At 35.9% G+C, this 21,953-nt stretch overlaps 1 protein-coding gene and 1 pseudogene across 1 annotated transcript; one reads left to right on the top strand and one right to left on the bottom strand.

Moving 5' to 3' along the window:
- Nucleotides 1-1,346: 1,346 nt before the first annotated feature.
- On the bottom strand, nt 1,347-3,817 carry LOC142554277 (uncharacterized). Its single transcript, XM_075664960.1, has 2 exons — nt 2,623-3,817; nt 1,347-2,452 (listed from the first exon to the last, which is right to left on the bottom strand). Exons 1-2 carry the CDS (start codon nt 3,815-3,817, stop codon nt 2,418-2,420), a joined length of 1,230 nt encoding a protein of 409 aa, XP_075521075.1. The 3' UTR covers nt 1,347-2,417.
- Nucleotides 3,818-4,199: 382 nt separating this feature from the next.
- On the top strand, nt 4,200-21,779 carry LOC142552786 (uncharacterized; annotated as a pseudogene).
- Nucleotides 21,780-21,953: the final 174 nt, after the last annotated feature.

Here is a 21,953-nt window from a genome sequence, read left to right as displayed (position 1 = left end):
ATTTGCGGCTCATCGGACAAGAAGCCCAGTCAGAATCACAATAAGCAGACAAATGAAGATCAGTATTGGCCGAGAGAAAGACGCCCAAGCCAGGAGATTGTTTAATATATCCAAGAACACGAAGAGCAGCCTGCAAATGGGACTTCTTTGGAGAGTGCATAAACTGGCTCAGGACTTGGACTGCATAAGATATGTCAGGCCTAGTGATAGTTAGATATATGAGACGGCCAACAAGGCGTTGATAGTTGGAGGAATCACTGAGAAGTGGATCAATATCTGAAGGACCTGCCAAGGATTTGGATCGATCAAACTCAGGAGTTGTAAGCTTCAAATGTTGTTCCATAGGTGTGGCAAATGGTTTGCAACCAGACATACCAAACTCCGACAATAATTCCAACGCATATTTGCGTTGATTCAAGCAAATTCCAGCCTTGGAACGAGCCACTTCAATACCCAAAAAATATCTCAAAGGTCCTAAATCTTTAATGTCAAAAGTAGCATGAAGATAACCTTTGAGTTTGTCAATAGCATCAATGTCATTACCAGCAATAACGATGTCATCGACGTAGACTAACAACAAGGTGATTACTTTCCCATTTTTCTGGAAAAACAGAGAATGATCATGCATGGATTGTGTAAAACCAGCTGCAATCAGTGCAAGAGAAAACTTAGAATTCCATTGCCTTGAAGCTTGCTTCAACCCGTATAAGGATTTGAGAAGTTTGCAAGCAAAATTCCTTTGTTTCCTTTCAAAACCTTGAGGAATTGTCATGTAGATTTCTTCTTGTAAATCACCTTGCAAGAAAGCATTTGTCACGTCCATCTGATACAAATGCCAATGTTTGGCAGCAGCTATAGTCAAGAGACAACGAACGGTAACTATCTTAGCCACTGGAGAAAAAGTATCCTCATAATCGATACCATATTGTTGGGTATAACCCTTAGCAACGAGACGGACTTTAAAGCGTTCAATGCTTCCATCCGCTTTATATTGATTTTGTAAACCCACCGGCAACCAATTGGTTTCTTTCCAGAAGGTAAAGGTACAATGTCCCACGTACGATTGGTTTCCAAGGCAGCAATCTCCTTAGCCATGGCATCACGCCAAAGTGGGTCAGAGGCTGCCTCTTGATAAGATTTAGGCTCTGTGAGAGTAGAGATAGATGCTAGAAAGGATTGATAACGGGGTGACAACTTATCATATGATAGAAAATCAGAAATGCTATGGGCAGTAGAACTGGGTGAAAGATTTGAGCAAACATAATCACGGGTCCAAATTGGGGGGCGTGATATTCTGGTAGATTGGCGAACAGAAGTAGTATGGCCAAGAGATGAAGGTTGAGGAGGATCGGGTATTGGAGAGGAAGAGACATCATCGTGAATCAAGGATGCTGGTGTAGGAAAAATAGAGGAGGATGGTGTCAGGGTAGAAAAGGGGAATATATCCTCATGGAAGACGACATCTCGAGACACAAAAAACTGGTTTGTAGAAATATCTAAAAGTTTGTAGCCTTTTTGATGGAGTGGATAACCCAAAAATACATATGGTTTGGCACGAACATCAAATTTATCTCGTAGGCTTAAGATTCGACGCATAGCAAAGACATCCAAAAACTCTAATGTGAGTAAAGGAAGGAGTCCTGTCAAACAAGACCTCAAAAGGTGTTTTATGGGATAAAAGTGAAGTGGGAATTCTATTAATTAGATAAGCTGCATGCAAAACACAATCGCCCCAATAAGAATCAGGAATGGAGGCTTGGAACTTTATGGCACGGGCTATGTTAAGTATGTGGCGATGCTTGCGCTCAACTAGGCCGTTTTGCTGTGGAGTATATGGACATGAGCTTTGGTGAAGAATTCCCAAGGATGTGAAGTATGTTTTGCAATCATGATTGAAGAAATCTAAGGCATTATCAGTTCTAATAATCTTAAATTTTTGATTGAATTGAGTAGAGACAAAGGTGAAGAATTGTTTTAAGCATTGAAGTGTATCAGATTTGAACTGCAATAGGAAAACCCAAGTGCATCTCGAAAAGTCATCAATCAAGGTTAGAAAATACCGAGCACCACTGTGAGTAGGAATTTTAAAAGGACCCCATATATCAATGTGGAGGAGTTGAAAAGCATGAGTGGAATTTGATCTTTCACGAATAGGAAATGGGCATCGAGTTTGTTTGGCCATTGGACAAATGGAACAATGAGATATGAGAGACTTACTCTTAATAAAAGGCAAACATTGTAAATGAGAAACAGATAAATGTCCAAATCGTTTATGCCATAGATCAATGTTTTCGTTTACATGAGCAGAGAAAACAGAAGAACAAGAGCTTGAATTACAACTAGGCTGCACATTCGGTTGAATAAGTGTTGTAACATTGGTATGAAAACGATCAAGATAGTATAGTCCATGCTTTTGTCTACCAATCCCCATGATCCTCCCAGTCAAAAGGTCCTGAAATAAACAAAAACATGGATAGAATACAACACAGCAATGATGATCTTTGGTGAATTGGGAAATGGACAGGAGGTTAAAGCTAAAGTCAGGAACAAATAGGACTTTGGGCAAGGTATATGAAGGAGATAATTGAACTGAACCACATGAAAGAATAGGAGTATAGTTACCATTAGGCAGCCTGACCGAACCAGGAGATGAAGCACAAGGCTGAGTCGATTGCAAAACACTTGAAGTACCTGTAATGTGGGCATTGGCCCCAGTGTCTAATATCCAATCGGTGTCTTTGGAAACAGTCATTAAGCTAGTGAATGTACCTGCTAAGTTAACTGTAGCTACTGGAGAAAGCAAAGGTTGATCAAGTAACTTCAAGAGCTGCTGGTACTGAGCATCAGTAAGAGCATGAACCACAGATGGAGCTGCTATTTTGGATTCCTCAGAAATGATGAAAGAGTCAGAAGTTGTATTAACACTATTGTGAGCTGAGAATCTTGAAGGCTTTTGAGTGAACTTATAGTTCTTAGATTGAGGAAACTTCTTATGTAACTTGTGTCCAGGGGGGTAGCCAATTATCCGAAAACATTGATCCTTTGTATGACCTATAACATTGCAGTTCTCGCATTTTACTGATTCAACCTTCTTATTTGATGAAGAATAGAAGGCAACAGAAGGCAAGTCTGCACTCAGATGAGATGAAAGGGCTACTCTATGAGATTCCTCTTGACTTATAATTGAATATGCTTGATTAACAGATGGCAGAGGGTCCAACATCAAAATCTGGCTGCGAATATGCCCATACGTCTCATTTAAGCCCATGAGAAATTGAAGAAGACGTTGATGTTGATCATGATCGAGATATGCCTTAGCAGTAGCACATCCACAAGATGGGAGCGTAACCAAAGAGGAATACTCATCCCATAGCTTCTTCAAGTTTGAAAAATACATCGAAATGGAGGAAGAGCCCTGTGACAAATGTGAGATCTCACGATGAAGAGAAAAAATTCTTGATCCACATATTTTGTCAAATCGCTCCTTGAGATCTGTCCAGACAGCAGAAGCCTCAGTGCAATATATGATTCCACTAAAAATTTCCTTCGAGACTGAGCTCATCAACCACGACAGAACAATTGCATTGCATCGCTCCCATTGATGCAGAGTAGGATGATTATCAGCTGGTTTTCGACATGTTCCATTGATGAAACCGAGCTTGTTCTTCGCTCGTAGTGCCAGTAGCATTGCCCTACTCCAAACTCCATAATTTTCTGTACCAATTAAGGGTTCTGAGACAAGCGAAGCTCCAGGAGCATCGGATGGATGCAGATATAGAGGATCGCTGAAGCTGAAATTGGATGTATGTGCCGCCATGAGTCAATTCGATCAGATGCGGAAGAAATTCAGCTCTGATACCACTGTTAAAGGAAGAAGATACTCTTCCATGGAAGCGGTTAAGCTCATCACCAGAGACAAAGACAAAAGAATGAAGGAGGAAAAATGGCTTCCAATCAATTCGAGAAGATTACAGAGTCAAGCTATTTATATCATTTACTGAGTCAAACTAATGGTCCATCTAATGACGTGTACATATATTTAACAGAAACAAAATGATAAAATATGATTGATATTTTTTTAAAAAACATTGAAACATGAGAAGGGTAAATCTCAAGCTCAGATATTTTTCCCGATAATTATATAATATTTTAAATTGTTTGCTTTTATTAATTATTTTAAATAAATATTATCATGGATTCTGGTAACTAAATGGAGCCCGACAAACACCAGCCCCCGTGTGTCGTTCGAGACTAAGGAGACCTCCTCCTCCCTCTCGCTTCCGCACCTCTGTCTCCCTGTCTGTCAACCAGGACAGTTTCCGAAACCCAAAACCCTATTTTTGTAATACTTTATTCGTCTCTCAAATTTGTCTCTCCGACCCACCTGGTACGTTGATCATTTTGGTGTATTTCTTAAGTCTGTAGTCATCATAGCCTTTATTTCTTGCTTTTTAAAATCACCACAGCCTCCATTACTTCATTTCTCGCCGTTGCATGTTCATTGGGATTTTCTTGATCTGAAGTATATCGCCCGCTGTTCAATCAGAATCGAACAGGCTGTTAAGGATATACAATCTCGGGCGGATAGGGTGAGAAATTACGGAGCGAGAGCGGGAGTCATTGTCGAGAAACTTGTTATATGATCGAGGGGAGGCTGACCCAGGTGGGTTTACGTTTGGTAATCTGTTGTATCTCTTCGTATCGGTACTTTGAATTTGAGCTTTTACAGAACAATTTCGTTATTCGTACAAGTTAAGCTGAGAGGGAGATGGAGAATGGGGATGGTGGTTTGGAAAGTAGATTTTCTGGGTTGGGGATGAGCGATCACAGAAATATCAATGGCAACGATGGATTGTTTCAGGTGATGAAAGCTGTTGAAGCTGCTGAGGCCACCATTAAACAGCAGGTCTTTTCTTATTAGACATTTCTCATCCCATGCAGTTAAAAATAACCATTTTCATACGTAGCTTATTATTTTCAGGCATAGGTTTTACAGTTTAATCAGATATATATGGAGAATTTACTTGAGCATGGAATTAAGTATTTGTTTGGTATCTCCAACTTGACTCTACTCTACTGAGAATGGTTGGTTCCAATGTTGTATCTGTTATTTATTCAACCTCAAACGATTGGTCCACTCTTCCCTGAGTGTATAAGTTACGAATACGAGCTCCTGTAGCTGTTTATAGTAGTTTTATACAAGAGAGTTAGCTTAGAAAATATGGCTGATATGAAATTATTATGTCATGGAAAATTGGGGCACGTGCTCACGGCGTTCTTTGCTGAGTTATAATCTGGTGCTTAGATGCGGATATACTGTCATAATTTCGATTGTATGTTTCTTCTAAACCTGGAATTGCTAAATATAATGCCCGAACCTTTTAAGCGCAACAATGTTGAAAGTAAACACAATTAGATTGTGAGGAATAAGGAGCAATCTTTAACATATGTCCCGTCGTTTCTATTACAAATCAAACTGTGAAGGAGCGATCTTTTCTGTAGGTGCCGTCATTTCTGTTGAACTCTACCACAAAAATTGGTACTTATTTATTTTAAATTGCATTAAGATGGTATAAATCCTGTAATCTGAAGGAAATCATGCTTAAACATCTCTTTTTCTTGGCTTGTGACGCTATCATCTCAACCACACGGACAAATTTAGTTGTTTTTCTAAAATGGTATATCTTGTATATATTATATAACTTGTAATTAGTAATTACCACTTCAGCTTCTATTTTATTCATACCGATTCTTTATCATGCTAATCCCTTTTCGTTTTGACGATTCTTTTTATGACTTAATGGAAGCATCTAGAGAACGTGTTATCTTTGTTTAATTGTCTTAGTTGGTTTTGTTTTGGAATTCCCTGAAAAGAAACTCAAAAAGTGGTAACCACTGAAAACTCTCTGTAAATGGATATATTTTTCCCGTGCTTACAGCAATATTTATTATATTTTATAATAGAATAGCAATACATTAAAGGCGCTCAGTATCAGTGAATTGCAAGATGGATACTCTGCTATTATTTTGTTGCGGTAAGGGAAGTGAACTCATGGGGAATGTCATGTGTAGTTCATTGTAATGACCATTACTTACCATGAGATTGAGCGAGATACTCCACTTGTGAATAGCTTTCAATGATAGTTTGTCAAAAAGCTTCATGTGATTGATATCGTCATCGGTCCTCAGGGTTAACATAGGTTCACTGTAACCTTTTTCTGGGTCATGAAATCATTTCAAGATTATCTTCATCAATTCATGGATCTGGGTAAAAGAACAGAGCCTCTTATTGCCCAGATTAGGCTTCTCCACCGTCTTCACTGTCATAGTTCTAAGGACTTTGAGCGCTATGCATGCTTACATCTGTAAAAGCCTTAAACTGCTGTCCTTTTTTTTTGCCCGGTTAAAAGGTAAGTTTTTAACCATGGCAGCATTAACCAGCTTAGTTCTTAGGATTACATACGCCCTGCCTTATTACAAATTTAAAAGCCTTTAATTGCTGTCCTTTTTATTTTGTGTGGTTAAATGGCAAGTTTTTCTGTGGCACCACTGGATTAATGGTTCTAACATTTTGAGCTTATCCCAGGTACAGCCTTTGTCGGTCAGTTCAGTTTGGTAATTTATGACAACATGATACCCCAAAATGTTCAATGTTAATTAAAATCTGAAGCGATTAAACCATTCTAATCTGTATTTGTTACTCGTTAGAGTCACACTGTTTCAAAAATAAATCGACCATATAAATGAATATCTCGAACTGGCCAAAAATAAGTTTTTTTGGGATTTTGGCGGAGGTATTTATACTCCTCCATACTTGAACTCGAAGATAAGATTAGTGGTGTCGTGAATCTGATGAAATTACATGCTATGACATTCCTTATCATGGGTTGAATCGCGAATTCTGCTCTGTAAAGACTTTTTATTTGCTCCAATGAGCCCATTACAATTACCTGAGGCAGACAATCGATGGTTTCCCTTGTTGTTTGTAGGTGGAAGAGAACAATCGCTTGAGATCTGAACTCCAGAAAAAAAACGAGGAACTTGAGAAAGCTGTAAGAGTTCTTGCATCATATGCTTCCTGCTCAAGTTCTTGTTTTCCATTTTGTTGTTTCATTCATTTTCGTCTCTTTCGTAATTCGAATTAATACCACTGTTAGAAAATAATACGTCTGATTGTTTCATCGTACACCCTTTGTAACTTTCAAATACATTTTCTATTTCTTAACTTCACAATCATTTATTTATATATGGAAGCATAGACGATTTGATTAGGCTGATCAACTAAAGATTAAAAGCCACTTTCTTGGAAGATGTTCGTGCAATACCATTTTACGTGAAAAGGAAAAAAGAAGTGAAAAGTGCTTGCATGAATCCTGCATATTATATGTCTATTATGATGCCTGTTATGCTTCATTTTATCACTATCAATGTTCCAGTGATTTAATTTCAAACTAACAGTCAGATTAATATACTTGTATAGTATACCATGCAGTATTTGTGTGTGAGACTGGCTGCTCGTGAAATGGGAGAGTACTATCTCCATCTCAGTGATTAGAGATTATTTGTTCTTGACGACTAATCTATTGCTTTGGGCACCGCCATAAAGCATAGTGGTCTCCATTATTCTATCTGCAAAACTGTTGATTATTTTATGTCTTGGATAATGTGTGTCAATTATCAGAGTGCCATTAGAGTATTTATAAGATCCTGGAATACCATTTTCACAAAGTCAAAGGATATAGCCACATACCGAGACTGATTCAATTCCGCCATTTTTTGAGTGAGTTAATGTCTAGAGGAAGAGTTCATGCTCACTTTTTTATTTGTCTCTGTCTTTCTTTCTTTCTTTCTTTGACATCCAAAATGATCAGGAAAGCCCTATGCAATCAAATTGAGGTAAATGGTAGAAGTTATCCAGGATTGAAGATCACAGATTAAATTTCTTCCTTCAGTGTGGAGAATCATATTTAAAATTTGTATGGTCGATGAATTTCTGGTAAATGGATTTTTGTCTCGTGCTGTATTGATGATTGATGTGAATCTTATCTAAGAGCACCTGCTTCTATGATTGAGGCACTTACATATTCTCATATAACATCTTGTGGCCTTCTTACATGAAGGAGACGTCCACAGGGTTTTTTGGGTCCAGTAGGCCTAAGATAATCTGATAAACTCTTATCAGGAATCCCACCTTTCTTTTTGTGAGAAGGGCACTTTTAAACTTTCGAAAAAAAAATTCAGTCTTTTAGGACACCACTTATTCTAAAGAAAGGATTACATTGAAGTAAGCTATGCCCCAAGTTCCCTTAAGCTCGGCTCTAGAGAATATTTGACAAAGAGAACTGCATGGAAACTTTAACATCGATTCTTCTCTCATGGTTTGTTGTGCTGACATATTAATTTTTAAGCCTGTTTTAAATTTTTACTACAGTTTGATGTCAAAATTCTTCTGCTTGAGATCCACTGTAATATGCATGTGCAGAAATGTGCTTGACTGGTTACTTGTGTCACAAAGAGACCATCTCAAACATGTACAGTGCTTACAGATTTCATAATCTTGTCTTATCTATTGTGCTTCATGCAGAAATTAGGTGATCCGAGATATCAAAATTGCCAATCAGGTGATCTAATGTGTTGAACATGTTGATGAATCCCACAGAACTGATCAAATTATTTCGGGGTCCCATAATCAAATGAATGAAATGAGAACTATGGATATTAAATCTGGACGTGATTTATCAAATTCTGCTCTTCAAGAAGAATTGAATCAAAATGATATGGACCAGACAAGACACTCTCATATGGAAAATCATTTTGATAATGGCATTAGTAAATGGACCATCAAAGCATGTTGGGGGTGGTGAGGTAGCATCATATTATTACGATGCTTCACAGTTTGTGTCACCATCTAATACATCAATTTCCCCTATTAGGTATGTCATATGCAAATAACCTATGAAAATATAATGAACTGAATATGCATTTGTTGTCTTGATATGTGATCTCTATTACCTGCTTTTATAGGTACCAGCTAGAAGGCAGTTCAGATTCACAGCTAAAAATATCTCGACACGGTTTGATTTCAATGGGTGAAAATGTTAATAGTCAAAAGCAGGTAACTCTCATAACTAAAAATCGGATTTTGAAATTTGCTTTTTGTGAGTATTGTTCCTAAAATTTGGTAAATGGGGTCTTTGAAATCAAATAAGAGTTCATGGTTATAAGTTGCTTGTATTCATCTATCATTTTTAGCATATTATGTTTATATGTGTGTAGGATCTTGTTCCACAGGTCCAGGAACATGAAGAGGAGATTTTGCAATTAAAAAAACATCTCGCAGAGTACTCCATAAAGGTGTGGAAGAAAGTTGTATATTGATATCTTAATGGCTGTGTGAAAGCATTTAGATGTTCTTATTGGTGCCGTGGCTTCTTTTGTTTTTTAGGAAACACAAATCCGGAATGAGACATATGTTCTGGAGAAGCGCATATCATATATGCGTATGGTAGGGCAGATTTGCTTTGCTACTTATTAAGATGGTCATTTTTTCTGAATCTTGATGGTGGTTCTATGCTTCTATTCTTTCCAAAGGCCTTCGATCAGCAACAACAAGAACTTGTTGATGCTGCATCTAAAGCAATTTTTACAGACAAGACATTATGGAAGAGAATGTACGGCTTACATATGCATTGCAGGTTCTTCTACAAAACAATTTACCTTCAGTGCCTTATGTATGCAACCTGTTTTGATCCTTTTGGCTTGATTATGGCTACTTCTGAATGTGTGCAACTTCAGTTTACCTATCCTTTTTTTTGGATAGAAAACTAAATTTATTATAATAATGAAAAGGTTACACAATAGACGCGGATGAGTAATCCGCAACAGTGTTACCTATCCTGAACCCTACGTACCAGATTAAACATGTTGAGACAAAAATTAAATTTTAGTGTAATGAAATGGCATCACTGAACATGGATAGGTTGGTCTGACTGATGTTTGAGGAAACTGGTTTTGGTTTCTTCTGGATTCAATTTGTTTGTCATTTGCAAATGATATAGTAGACATTATTTATCTAATCAATCACTTGGTATGGTTTATGGTAAAGCTATGGAGTTGCTTTTTCAGGCTGCACAACTAGAAAGATCAATGTTTGTATCTTCTTTAATGCCTCTTCTTGCTGAATATTCTCTTCAGCCACCTGTTGCTGATGCCCAATCCATTGTCATTAACATCAAGGTTACTAAGCACTATCCTACCCTCTTTAGTTCTTGTAATAATTTTTAGAATTCGCGGACTACTCATCCGCTTCTTTTGTAACAAAATTTAAATATTATATAAAATTTATGTTTCCAATAAAAAAAATAATATTTATGTCGCTTGCTGCAGTTTACATTATGTAGTTGTGGGTTGTTTTATTCAGATTAGAGTAGAATCATGTTTGAGGTCATGTTAGTAACTGGAGTTAAAGCTAGTATTCTGTTTTCTTTGAATTCCTGAAGTTTGTCTGTTCTATCGGACTTTTCTATATGTATACATATACATATTATTATTATTATTATTATTATTAATATTGTTATTGATATTAAGGTTGAGGGGTGTATACTGACTTTAGTGTTATCGTCCATTAATTTTATGAATATTCATAATTCTCATACTTCAATAATTATATTATCTAATAGTTAATCCATAGAATAATACACACTGAAATAAGCTAATCATCACATTCAATGTTAATTATTTTAACTTATTATAATTTATAAATGAATACCGGCTAACATGATGAAAATAAAATTCTAATAAAAAGGTCATTCTAACTGGTTATAAACAATCCTATAAATATTTTTTTTTTGAAATGAAATTATATTGAAATAGAAAAATAGAGTACAAGTAGGCAGATAAGATATCCGCAAAAACCACTAGAAAGAAAAAAGCTATCGCACTCTCGTGAATAACATAGAAATTTCCAATTCCTCACTAGATCTGAGATAGATAAATGATTAAACTCTTCCAATTTTCTCGTCCAACTAACTACCCTGAATTTGATCTTCTCCCAAACCTCTTCCATAGATTCTTTTATATCATTCCGTTCCAACCAAATTGACCAAAATATGCCGTGGACTACCACATTCCAAAAACACCGACTTTTCCTCCCAGTAGGTAATCTTGATTCCAAAAGAAACATATAATGCGCCGTTCTTGGAAAGATCCACTCCATCCCCAGTTCCTACAAACTCTGTTCCAAATTCCACTCGTGAACAAGCAATGCAAAAGTAAATGATTTTGATTCTCCTCTTTGTTTTGGCACATGTTACATCAGTTCGGACATAACGCATAGTTAGGTCATTTTTTTGCAAGAAATCGCATGTCGGTAATTTTCTTAGAGCCACAGTCCACGAGACAATCCTATAAAAAATCACCCCTAAAGGTTTTGATTTTAATATAAATTCAGAGTAATTTATACATTAATTGATATAGTTCCAACAAATATTTAAAAAAACCTCTGTGACAAAAAAACGACTGCACACAATGTGAGCACAAGACCACTAGTACAAATTAATGTTGGGATGGAAACAAGATGAAAACTGAGATAAGATGTGAAGTTGTTAGATCACTTCCCGATTTAAGGTTTTGTGGGCAGGTGGATCATATTTTCAGCAATTTAATTAATTTTTTACACAAAGCTCATAAATTTATTGGTTTTGTTATGTAGTACTGGAGAAGGAGAAAGTGATCTTCTGCGGAATTATATATCATTGTGCAGTAAAAATCTTATATTACCGAGTCAATTCAATATTTACTAGATATTAGTTCAAGTTTATTCATCATTTCTGTTAACTGAATACGAGCTTAGCTGTTTCAAATGAATTTTCCCATATGGTTTTTTTGCAGATGTTTTACTATTTCTAATTTCCATAATACACATTAATACATATTATATAATACAGTTGTCCTGTGTTCTGAAATTCCTTTGGTTTATGAAAATGAAACAATACCTTAATAAAAAATGCTTACTGATATGAGATTAGGGAGAGTGAAAATTCGAATTTACCATTAACTAACATATTGTACTATACTACTATTACCTTGTTGAAAAATCAGTACCATTACCTACCAAAAAGATGATGAGCAACTATCATCTCTAGATCTGGGTGGATGAATATAATCACGCCTTATGGTGGGGGATTGTGTCTATATTGGTCCCATTAAATTAATGTTTTTTTGTGATTTCAGGTTTTATTTAGACATTTGCGAGAGCAGCTTCTTGTGACTGAGGTATGTTATAGAAACTTAAAATAATTGTACAAAATATAAGTAGAGAGAGATTTATATCCAAGTGACACCAATTGATGCTGCACTGGCTTTACTTTTCAAATTCTTGCGTCACATGTTAGTCAATTGTTTTCCAGGGAAAGCTCAAGGAGTCACAGTACCAACTAGCTCCCTGGTGCTCTGTTGTGAATCCATCAAATTTGAGTCAATCACCATTTCATCCTATCGAGGTAGAAATTTTAAGTTACTGCTTCCAGCTTTTGTTTGTCTCTCTTTATCATGCCAATTAAATAGTAAAAAAATTTAAATTGGTTTGGTGATAAAGGATTATTTTTAAAATATATAATATAATGGTGGCAAAAGTGCAGTTTTCACTTTGACGAATGAGGGTACATTATCTTTCTTTGAGAGTTAGATGGTATTCATTGGCATTGTTATAAATTTACAATGATCTGAGATTCTGAAGCATGGCAATCAACTTAAACTTTTGCGAAAAAATTACTGTACCGATTATTTCCTTTTGGATATTGGCTTCTAGATGTCTTTTACTGTTTACATTTGAATATGACTGGCCTTACGTGAAATATCTTGATTATGTCAGATGAGAAATGGGTTGGAACTGGTGCAGCAACCAACATTTTCTAATGGAAATATGCCATCTTCAGATGCTCAAACAACACTTGACGAAGATTTACTGGGTCGACCTCAAAGTGGTCTGAATGATGCTGATGAATTAGGGAGATATCCACATTTTGCCAACAGGTGAGTCTGGTCTAATGGAGACTCTGAAGTTAATGATGACATGAAATGCATTCTCTACTCGTACCCTTCTGTTGCAGATGTTGGTTTCTTAATCTGCCCACACAAATCATTTACTGATGGTATTTCCTGCTCGTTATTCCCTCAAACAATATGAAAGAAAACTGATTCTTGCATTCTTGAATAGTTTGATCGTTTTCTTTTTGGTTTTCACTTATTGTATCAGCTTATTTGCTTCAGATTGAGGCTGTTAACCTTGTTATTTCTATTTGTTTATTTATTGAACTTCTTGGCAGTGATGTTTCATTTCTTGTATGGTTGTAATTCAAATGACAGATTTGTAGAATTACAAAATACTAGGATAAGTTTGTATTAGGACTGGGTTAATAGGGCTTGTACAGTTTTATCAGTCTCCAACTCAGTACAAATATTATGATGTTAGTATACATAAAGTCCACTTTTCACTGACTAATACTGGTTTATCTGGTATGTGGAAGATCTTCTCATCTCACACTGTCAATGTGCATCTGTTGTGGTTAGTGGTCACGTGAAGCACTGGTAATGGTGAATCTTTATCATTCTTAATGATCATCAACATAAAAAAAAGGTATTAGCATGTGCGTTTTACCCGCTGGAAGTGCACTACCTTGATTTAGATATAGTATTTGATTTGCAGTGAGTTTCAGTCGGTATAACTCATGGTTAGCTACTCATTGCATATCCTTCTTGGTCTTTAGGAGTGCTGCATCCCAGGAAGTACCTGCACAGTACGCAATTAACCGGTCTGATTCAAATCTTGTTCGAAATAACGAAGAAACTGTGAGTAAAAAGGTCACATTGGGTGATCTGGTTCGAAGTAGGGATGTTGATGAACCTGACATTCAAGGGAATCAAAGTGATAGAGAGCCTTCAGTTAATTGGACTTCTAAAGCCTCTGCATACACCACAACTCTCGATGATCCTAACTCCTCATATTCTCCTTATCTAGCACCAGTTCTTGAGGAACCATCATCCTCTTTCTCTGATGGTTAAAATTCTCATTTAACATTTTTTGCTGCTTTAAGCATAATTATGGCGTACAAAATTCTAAAATCGGTAAACTTTGACCAGCTGCAGATGATGACCCACTACCAGCAATAAAGGATCTCCAAATATCGGGCGACGCTTATCCCGGACAGCAACTCCGAGCTAGTGGACATTCTATCAATGGAACAACCAGTTGTTATTTTGGGGTAATTATTAACTGTGGTTTCTCCTATTTTGTTACTGTCTATTGTGAATACTTAATATCTGTTCCTTTTCTTGCTGTTGACTAGTTTTTTTCCTTAACAGTGGTTACGGCACATGGAAGATGGATCTTTTAATTATATTGATGGTATTTTTTTATTAGTAGTTTCGGTATTAAGTTTTTGGGTTTTTATTTCTTATTTCTGATCATTTTCATATTGCTGATTCCAGGTGCAAAGCAACCAGATTATCTTGTTTCCGCTGACGATGTTGATACATATCTTGCCATTGAAGTACAGCCGCTTGATGACCGGAAACGGAAGGTACTGTCAGATGTATGTGTGCTTACTTGTATATGTGACCCCGTATCGTCGTGTTTGTTATTGTGCTTTTATGTTGTTTACTATTTAATCTTCAGCCAACAAGGAATGCACCAAAAAAGATGGTAATGCAGGAACAATGGTGATGGCACTCTTTAATTATCTGATGTGGATGCCTGTTTTGACTCGGAAAAGTAACTTATTTGGCATATTTTAGAGTTGGAGTGATATTAATTTTGAAGTCATTAAATTTAGCTTATATCAGATGTCTGTTGAATTGATGAGAAATGAGGTATTCTGTGCTACATACAATAGTTCTAAAGTGTCGTGAAATATATATATGTACTCCTGGATCTTCAGCAGACAGAAAACAATTGAAGGATATTAATAAAATGGAGTTTACCGAGGACTTAGTTTTTGTGCTAAGCTCACTCGAGAATTACTAATTTGAGCTGTACTCATACTATCCTGAGTGTTCCTTTATGATGTCGAAAATTATTTTTCATTTCCTGCGATGAGAAATGGTATTTCAAAATTACCCTGAAACTTAATGGACACTCTCTAACTAAACAGCTGCTTTTCAGCGTAAATGAAAAGCATGTTAAATCACATTTATAGCTTTCATTCTGAACTCCAAGTTTTAAACCTAACTAGGGAGAGGAAGTATTAGATTATGAACAGTTAAGTCATTTGCCAGCAACTTTTTACAATCAAGGATATCATGCTGCCAGTGCATGCGCATTTCGTCAAGATAAACTAATGAGCTTGTCATCTTTTGAGGTCTTAATATGATGCTATTTTGATGTTAACACACAAAGAAAATTTAGCAGGCGGGTAAGCAAAATAATGACACCAACATGATTGTAATGTGCATAGAAGTATGTGTGGCTTTGATTTCTCTGAAAAGCACATGCGTGCTTTGAATGATCACCACGATTTTAGCAAGCATTGTTCTCTTGCAGTTTCTGAAGATTTTGTTTCTTTCCGTTTCAGGGTGAACTTGTGAAGGTCTTCGCCAATGAGCATAGGAAAATCACATTAGGTAATGAATTCTTGGCAGGCAAACTTTATTTTGCCTGAACTTCATGATTATGATATATGGTGTATCTTGGTTCACAATATTCAGTTATCTTTGTTGGAAGTTGTTTGAACCTATACAACACCTTCGTCAATCTACGTATTAGTAGTACTTGTTATACATTTGTAGAGACAATCCTTGGGGTAATTTTGAATTTCACATAAATTTCTCCTTCAAGATCACCTTGCAGAATGTATTATTGCCATTAAATTGTTGCAGTTTCCAAGTCCAAATTTGGTTTCCAAGCACAATAACATTTTCAACTTGTCATAAATGTTATTGGACCGATGCCTTGTGATAGTTTGAGCCATAGGTCTGAGTATGACCTTTGACAGCCAATATTTCCTGGACTGTACTTCAGCAATATGAGCTTCATCCTATCTGCTTGTCTCATTCTTCGGTGTCCATTCTTATATGTAATTGTGGCAACATGCAGCTTCAACACTTATTACTCTTTGGTGTGACAAGATTTTTTACACTAGGTGCAGTTAGAAGGTTTTGACTGGCCTGTCGATTCACTTCTTTGGTGAATGACCGCTCTAACACAGTTCTTTTCTTAGTTGTCATTTATGCCAATGACAGCCTCAACAAAAGTATTCTCAACCTTAAATTCCTTCTTCAGCATGGTTTGTTGAATTATTCATTAATAGACGACAGATTCTCGATGCCAAGAACGTGATACTCCATCAAACTCAATATTAAGGGCAGCCAAAAATAATGTTAATTCTCTCCATTTCGCCAAAACTTTTAAGCAAGCTCAATCTTTACCACACTTCATCTGGATGCACTGATAATGGTCCATCTCTTGCCAAAGATTTTTCAAGAGATCGGCATATTTAGTGACTGTCCGAATTCCCTTTCCCTGTATGGCGCCAACAATTTTAGTCTCGATTTCATAGATTTGTGCAGCGTTGCAAACCTTCAAATATGTCTCTTTGAGAGCCTCCAAAATTTCTTTGTCAATGTTGTGAACATATAGGGGTCGCTGATTTCTAGGGCATGGAATTCCAAATCTAGGACACCATCATTGAGTCTTCTTCGTTCAGTGAATTGAATTTACAAATGGCTTAATTTATGTTTTTCCTTCAAGTGTGTTTGCACCGGCTGAGACCTCTTCAATTAATTTCTTATACATGTTGCCTGAATATTGGGTAGTTCTCAATAGTAGAATAAATGTTCTCAATGGCCTGGGTCTTAATTGCTTAAGGTTCAGTTGCGGTTGAGTTCAGTGGAGTTCAATATGGCTCAAGAACATAGGAAGAACTAAAGAAAAAAGGACCAGAAAAGAATGAGAAAATAAGTTTCTGGAATGAGAACTAGATAAAACGACAATGAAAACTTTTTAAACATGGACCAGGAAAGAAATTAGCAAAATTAAATAAGGAAGATTGCAATTTCTCAGAGAGAGTCTATGGCTCCAATACTACTCTGAAAAAAATGTCGATTTCTCTATATTTTAAATTATGATTGCTTATATGTATATAAATTTACAGCTGCGGCTGAACTAGGAAAGAATAAAATTTGAAAATGTTATAATCTTAGGATACAGATAAAAAGACTAAACTCCCTAAAATTAGGGATTACAGTAAAAAGTAAATCTCTTTTATTTCTTTCAAAAAAATCTCTCGTATCATCACACAGTTTCCTAAAATAGAAAATGTGCTTCTAGCGCAGGTAGAATCATTAATACTTAATTTGTTTTCTGTTTCTGTCTTTTCTTCCACAATATTAGTTTGCTCATGGCGAGGACCAGAAATTCTCCAGTGGGGCTGTATCTTTTGTGAATTTATGACATTGATACTAAAGAACTGAGAGAAATGTAGATGAGAAGTATTCAAATTGGGACACGATTAGGAAAGCTACTTACCTGGCAAATCAATAGGTCACTTGTGTTAGCTTGTTTTTGCTTCCATAAGCTTTATTGTAGTTCTTTGGTGTGAGAATAAGAAACAAAATGAGAAAAGGAAAAAAAAGATCGATAACCTTTTTCTCCAAGTCAACCCAGGCTGTTATTTTTGGCTCGATAAATATTTTTCTCTTTAATAAGTTCCTCATTAAAAGTAATTTTTTTCCTGTGGGCATCTCTAGTAGTTAACTTGTCTTACCATTCTTAAGCAATTGAAAATTTTCAAATTTTGTGATTCCTACAATAGCTGTTAAATTTTTGTTTCATTGTTGGACACTTGCTGCTCTTGGTTTTCAGCATTATTTTTCCTTTTCTCTTGCAGATCAAAAAATGCACACTTGCATAGAGAAGACTCTTTATGGCGGTCATTCTTCATATAAATTATCACTGTCGGTAAGATGGCTGCTTAGAAATTATATTTTCAACCTCCTAGTTATTTATTGCAGAACTACACTTTTTTAACTCATATCCTGAAACTGTGGCAGTAATTTACCTTGTGCTTACTTTTTCTCTTTGACGTTGAAGACTGGTTATCTTGATATATGGGAGCCAGTTACATTGACCATAAAAAGGGATGGTTACAGCATAAAGTGCAGTGGTGGTGATGTAATCACTGATAAGTTTTCCTCCTCCACAATTGTAAGTTCTATGTCCATTTTCACTTCTGTCTTAAATGATCAAACTCTACCCTGCCCTACTCAAAAGCTCCAAAAAAGTAGCAATATCCAGAAAAATTATGTTCAACGGTATGTAACTCCGGGGGAGTCCAAATTCTGTTTCTACTGGATCAAATCTCATGTTTCTGGAAGCAATGCCGGATTCTTCCTGGTTCATTACATAATGGAACAAAGATTTGAACGATTTCCATGTAATCATATGCAAGCAACTCTCATCTTAAAGAAGTTTAATGTGCTCTGATTTTAATTTTGCAAATGTTGAAATCAACCAAGCATATATATCCTGACCTGCGTCACTTTGTTTTATGTGAATCGATCTATACTTGGAGAGTGGTTTTGATGTTTGGTTTGTCTGTTAGAGTTGTTTAACTTGGATCGAGTCATTTATTTTATCTATTATATAGTGCAACATTTCATGATAATCAGTTGCGCTCTTGAAAAATATACATGTAGTCTTTTACTTGAATGTTCAAGGATCAATAAAGATAGCTCTCTATCATCCGCAGATGAATGAGTAATGTCATTATCTGAATTTTTTGGTCTTGGTTTGCTTTCTTTTTCGCTCATTAAAACAGACAGTTTAGAAGATGATTGGTTCTTGCGGCAATATTCATCCATATGTAGTTTTATCAATGTAATTATGATGATTTTAGGATGTTAAAATAACAATTGGTTTTTATGTTGCGTTCTTTTTGGTTTAGGCTGTTCCAGATGAGGTTTTTAACTTGAAGTGGAGTAATTTAACCTTTTGTCAGGATAATATAGTATTACAGATGACATATATTGAGTAGATTGAAATAAAACTGAATGCTATACATCAAGTTAAACAAGTAACAGAAACCTCTCAAAAGTGATTGCCATTCCCATTTCTTGAGGTCATATGAGCTTTAGACTTGCCAACTAGAGCAGGAGAAGTGGGAGGAAAATTATGCATCTTTTGCAGGATTAGCAACATAGGTCTTGGTATTTGTAAAAGCATTAATGCCTTGGTCTGATTGTGGATAACTTACATGTAACTTTGGTCAAACATTCATATATAGCAATGATTTCGACCTTTCCATAGAGCATTTTACAATATCATTTATCGTCTTTCCAACTCAGTGTAAAACTGTTAACGGTTGACAATGTTCGAGAAACTGCTCAATTCTTTTCTGAATTATCAAGTATTTGTCCTCTCCAGAATTTATCTAACAAGTCATAAATTCCTTTTATACACCTGTTTGTTTGATATTAATATTCCTTCCTAAATATTCAGGTCTCAATTCCTTCTGGAAGTGTGACAGAATTTTCCATTATTGATTCAAGTGGGACTGAACGTCTTTTGAGGGCAGAGAATAGCTCGACGGATGTAAGTAGGTAAGTTGAAATTACTTTGTTTGCTGCGTCTGTTGCCTGGTGTAATTGCTGCTGTCAAACGTGAGATAATCTGAATGCTATCTCCTTCATTATCTTACTATATGAAGAAGCCAGAGAATCCAGCTGGCAAAACTTGTTCAAAATGAATAATGAAACTGCATCACATGGATATGATCCCTGATTCACAAGGGTTTGGGTTGAATGGGCTATTCCTCTCTGTAAGAAAACATTTGGGCCTCATTAACCGAACGGGGACTGAAATGCTGCTACAAGCCATATTAGTGTAACAAAGTGGATTCCAACCTACATCTCAGGCTGTTAGCCTGTTACTTTCTAGAGATCTACTTTGTTAGGCCCCATTTGGTTTGTGGATGTTCTGGAAGGGAATGTCATTCCATTCGGAATCAAGTTAGGAGTAGAATCCTGTTCTCTTGTTCGTTGCCAATTATAAAAGGCATGTGTCAACCATGAAGAACAATTTCCTTTAGATCTCTCCTAATTGCAAAACATTTTATCTGAACCCTGCATATTCACCTAACTGAATAGAAAACAAAAATTCTGATTTCTGTCTGCCTTCAAAAAAAAAAAAATTTTTGTTGACCAGGCTTAAAAATCAAAATCATCCCGAGTGTAGTACATTCTTTTCCAAAGTACCAGTTGTGATGACGAAGGACTTCAGGGGATGGTATACTGAGGACTCGAACTGATCTGTGATAATGCTAGTATTTTTTGAATGAAAACTTTTGATGTATACGAGGCCCATAGTTTGCTGTTTTGGTAATAACAGAAGTTGCTGACAATATTGGACTTTGGTGAACCGGCAAGTTGATCCATGTGTATTTTGATTGCATTGAGTAATGTTTTCTTGAAACAATTGGAGCCTCAGTTGTGCAACTTTACTGTTGGTAGTAGTGAAATTAGTTGCGTGCAGGATAGTGAAATGAGAAGGTATAAAAAGAGTAGATTTTGGGAGAATGGTGATGAATATGAATGGAGTGACGATGGATGATATTAATGGTGGGAGAGGGCAGAAGATTGTACTTGCGACAGGAGAAGTGGATGAATAGTGGAGCTATGGAGATGAGCGGTTGTTTTGGTGTGAATCTGAACGAGTGAAAGTTCTTCCTCTCTGAGAGAGCCAATTCATTTTCAGAAGATGTTATGATGATCTTTGACTTATCTTCAGTTTATATATTTGGAGGAGCAGTGTTTCCAGGGTCAGATGATTTATTACAAATTTGATATGTATTTATTACTACACACAAGTAATTATTCGTGCATTCTTTCACAGATTTTGGACCAAAACGCGACTATTCTCACTCTAACTACAAAGTATATTTTTTAAAGTGTCTCATTTTAGTGGAGGAACACCTCCCTAATCAGTTTCTTTCTAACTATGTGATTTGCTTTCATTTTTACAGTTTGAGGGATACAATTGTTCTTACTCTAAGGTTATTCACCGTGAAGGTAAATTTTAATACCATGCAAATGTTTTGCATAAATCAAGTGTGGCCAAGGTGCATAATCCTCGCTAAATTCTTTAGTCTCGAATTGAATCACTGATTTCCTTTATGCCTAGTTTAGGAATTTTTTTAACGTAAAAATGAAGCCATTCTTCCCTTGATCTCGAACAACCAGTGCTGCGCTTATCCAGGAATCGCATCTCATTATGCAAAAATTACTAGAGGGAAATGTATCAAAACATCTGTTATTTAGGATGGAAATAAGTTCCAAAACAGCCTAGAGATTTGATTGTATTGATTTGTTGATGTGCGGAGGTTTGGCTAGTTTGCATGAATAGCAAGGATTACTCATCCGCGCAATTGGTGTGACGTCAAATATTATAATAAATTTAGTTTTCTATCCAAAAAAAATGTTTGCATGAATAGCAAGGGCTGCGTATCTAAGTAAATATGAAGCATATGCTTTTTTTTTTTGTTTTGCAGGCTAATGAAAAGAAGAAGGGGAAGAAAAAAGGTCTGTTTTTCAACAAGTAAAGAGTCCACATAAACCTCTCCAATCACACACCCTCGAATCGGAAGACATTTTATGTACATTTTGTTAAACTTTGCTTCAAGGGTTCTAGTCTAGGTTGTACAAAATCAGGATTCTTTTTGTTAACTTGTCGGAACCAAAGCTCCATTTTTTATATTGTAATTATAGAGCTACAATGCTTTTGGTGTACTTCTTTTGGATGATTCTTCATTTCTTTTATGAAATATTTCTAAGTTAGAACACTTCGACAAAAATAAATAAAATCAATGATCGGATAATAACTATACACCTAAAATTAAAAAAATAAATCATCAGAAAAAAGAATGAAATTTTTAATTATAAATTGCTAAAAGTTTACTTATTTA

The sequence above is a fragment of the Primulina tabacum genome, chromosome 8 (assembly GCF_025594145.1).
Source record: "Primulina tabacum isolate GXHZ01 chromosome 8, ASM2559414v2, whole genome shotgun sequence".
Classification (NCBI taxonomy): Eukaryota; Viridiplantae; Streptophyta; class Magnoliopsida; order Lamiales; family Gesneriaceae; genus Primulina; species Primulina tabacum.
The sequence above is the reverse complement of the archived record's forward strand: the minus strand, read 5'-3'. Positions and strand labels throughout refer to the sequence as shown.

Bases quoted from the DNA above. Each gene is read 5' to 3' on its own strand.
- LOC142554277 (XM_075664960.1), bottom strand. From the start codon at position 3,817: ATGGCGGCACATACATCCAATTTCAGCTTCAGCGATCCTCTATATCTG. The intron at 2,453-2,622 runs GTAACTATACTC...TGTTTATTTCAG, and splicing joins TTCGGTCAGGCTGCCTAATG to GACCTTTTGACTGGGAGGAT.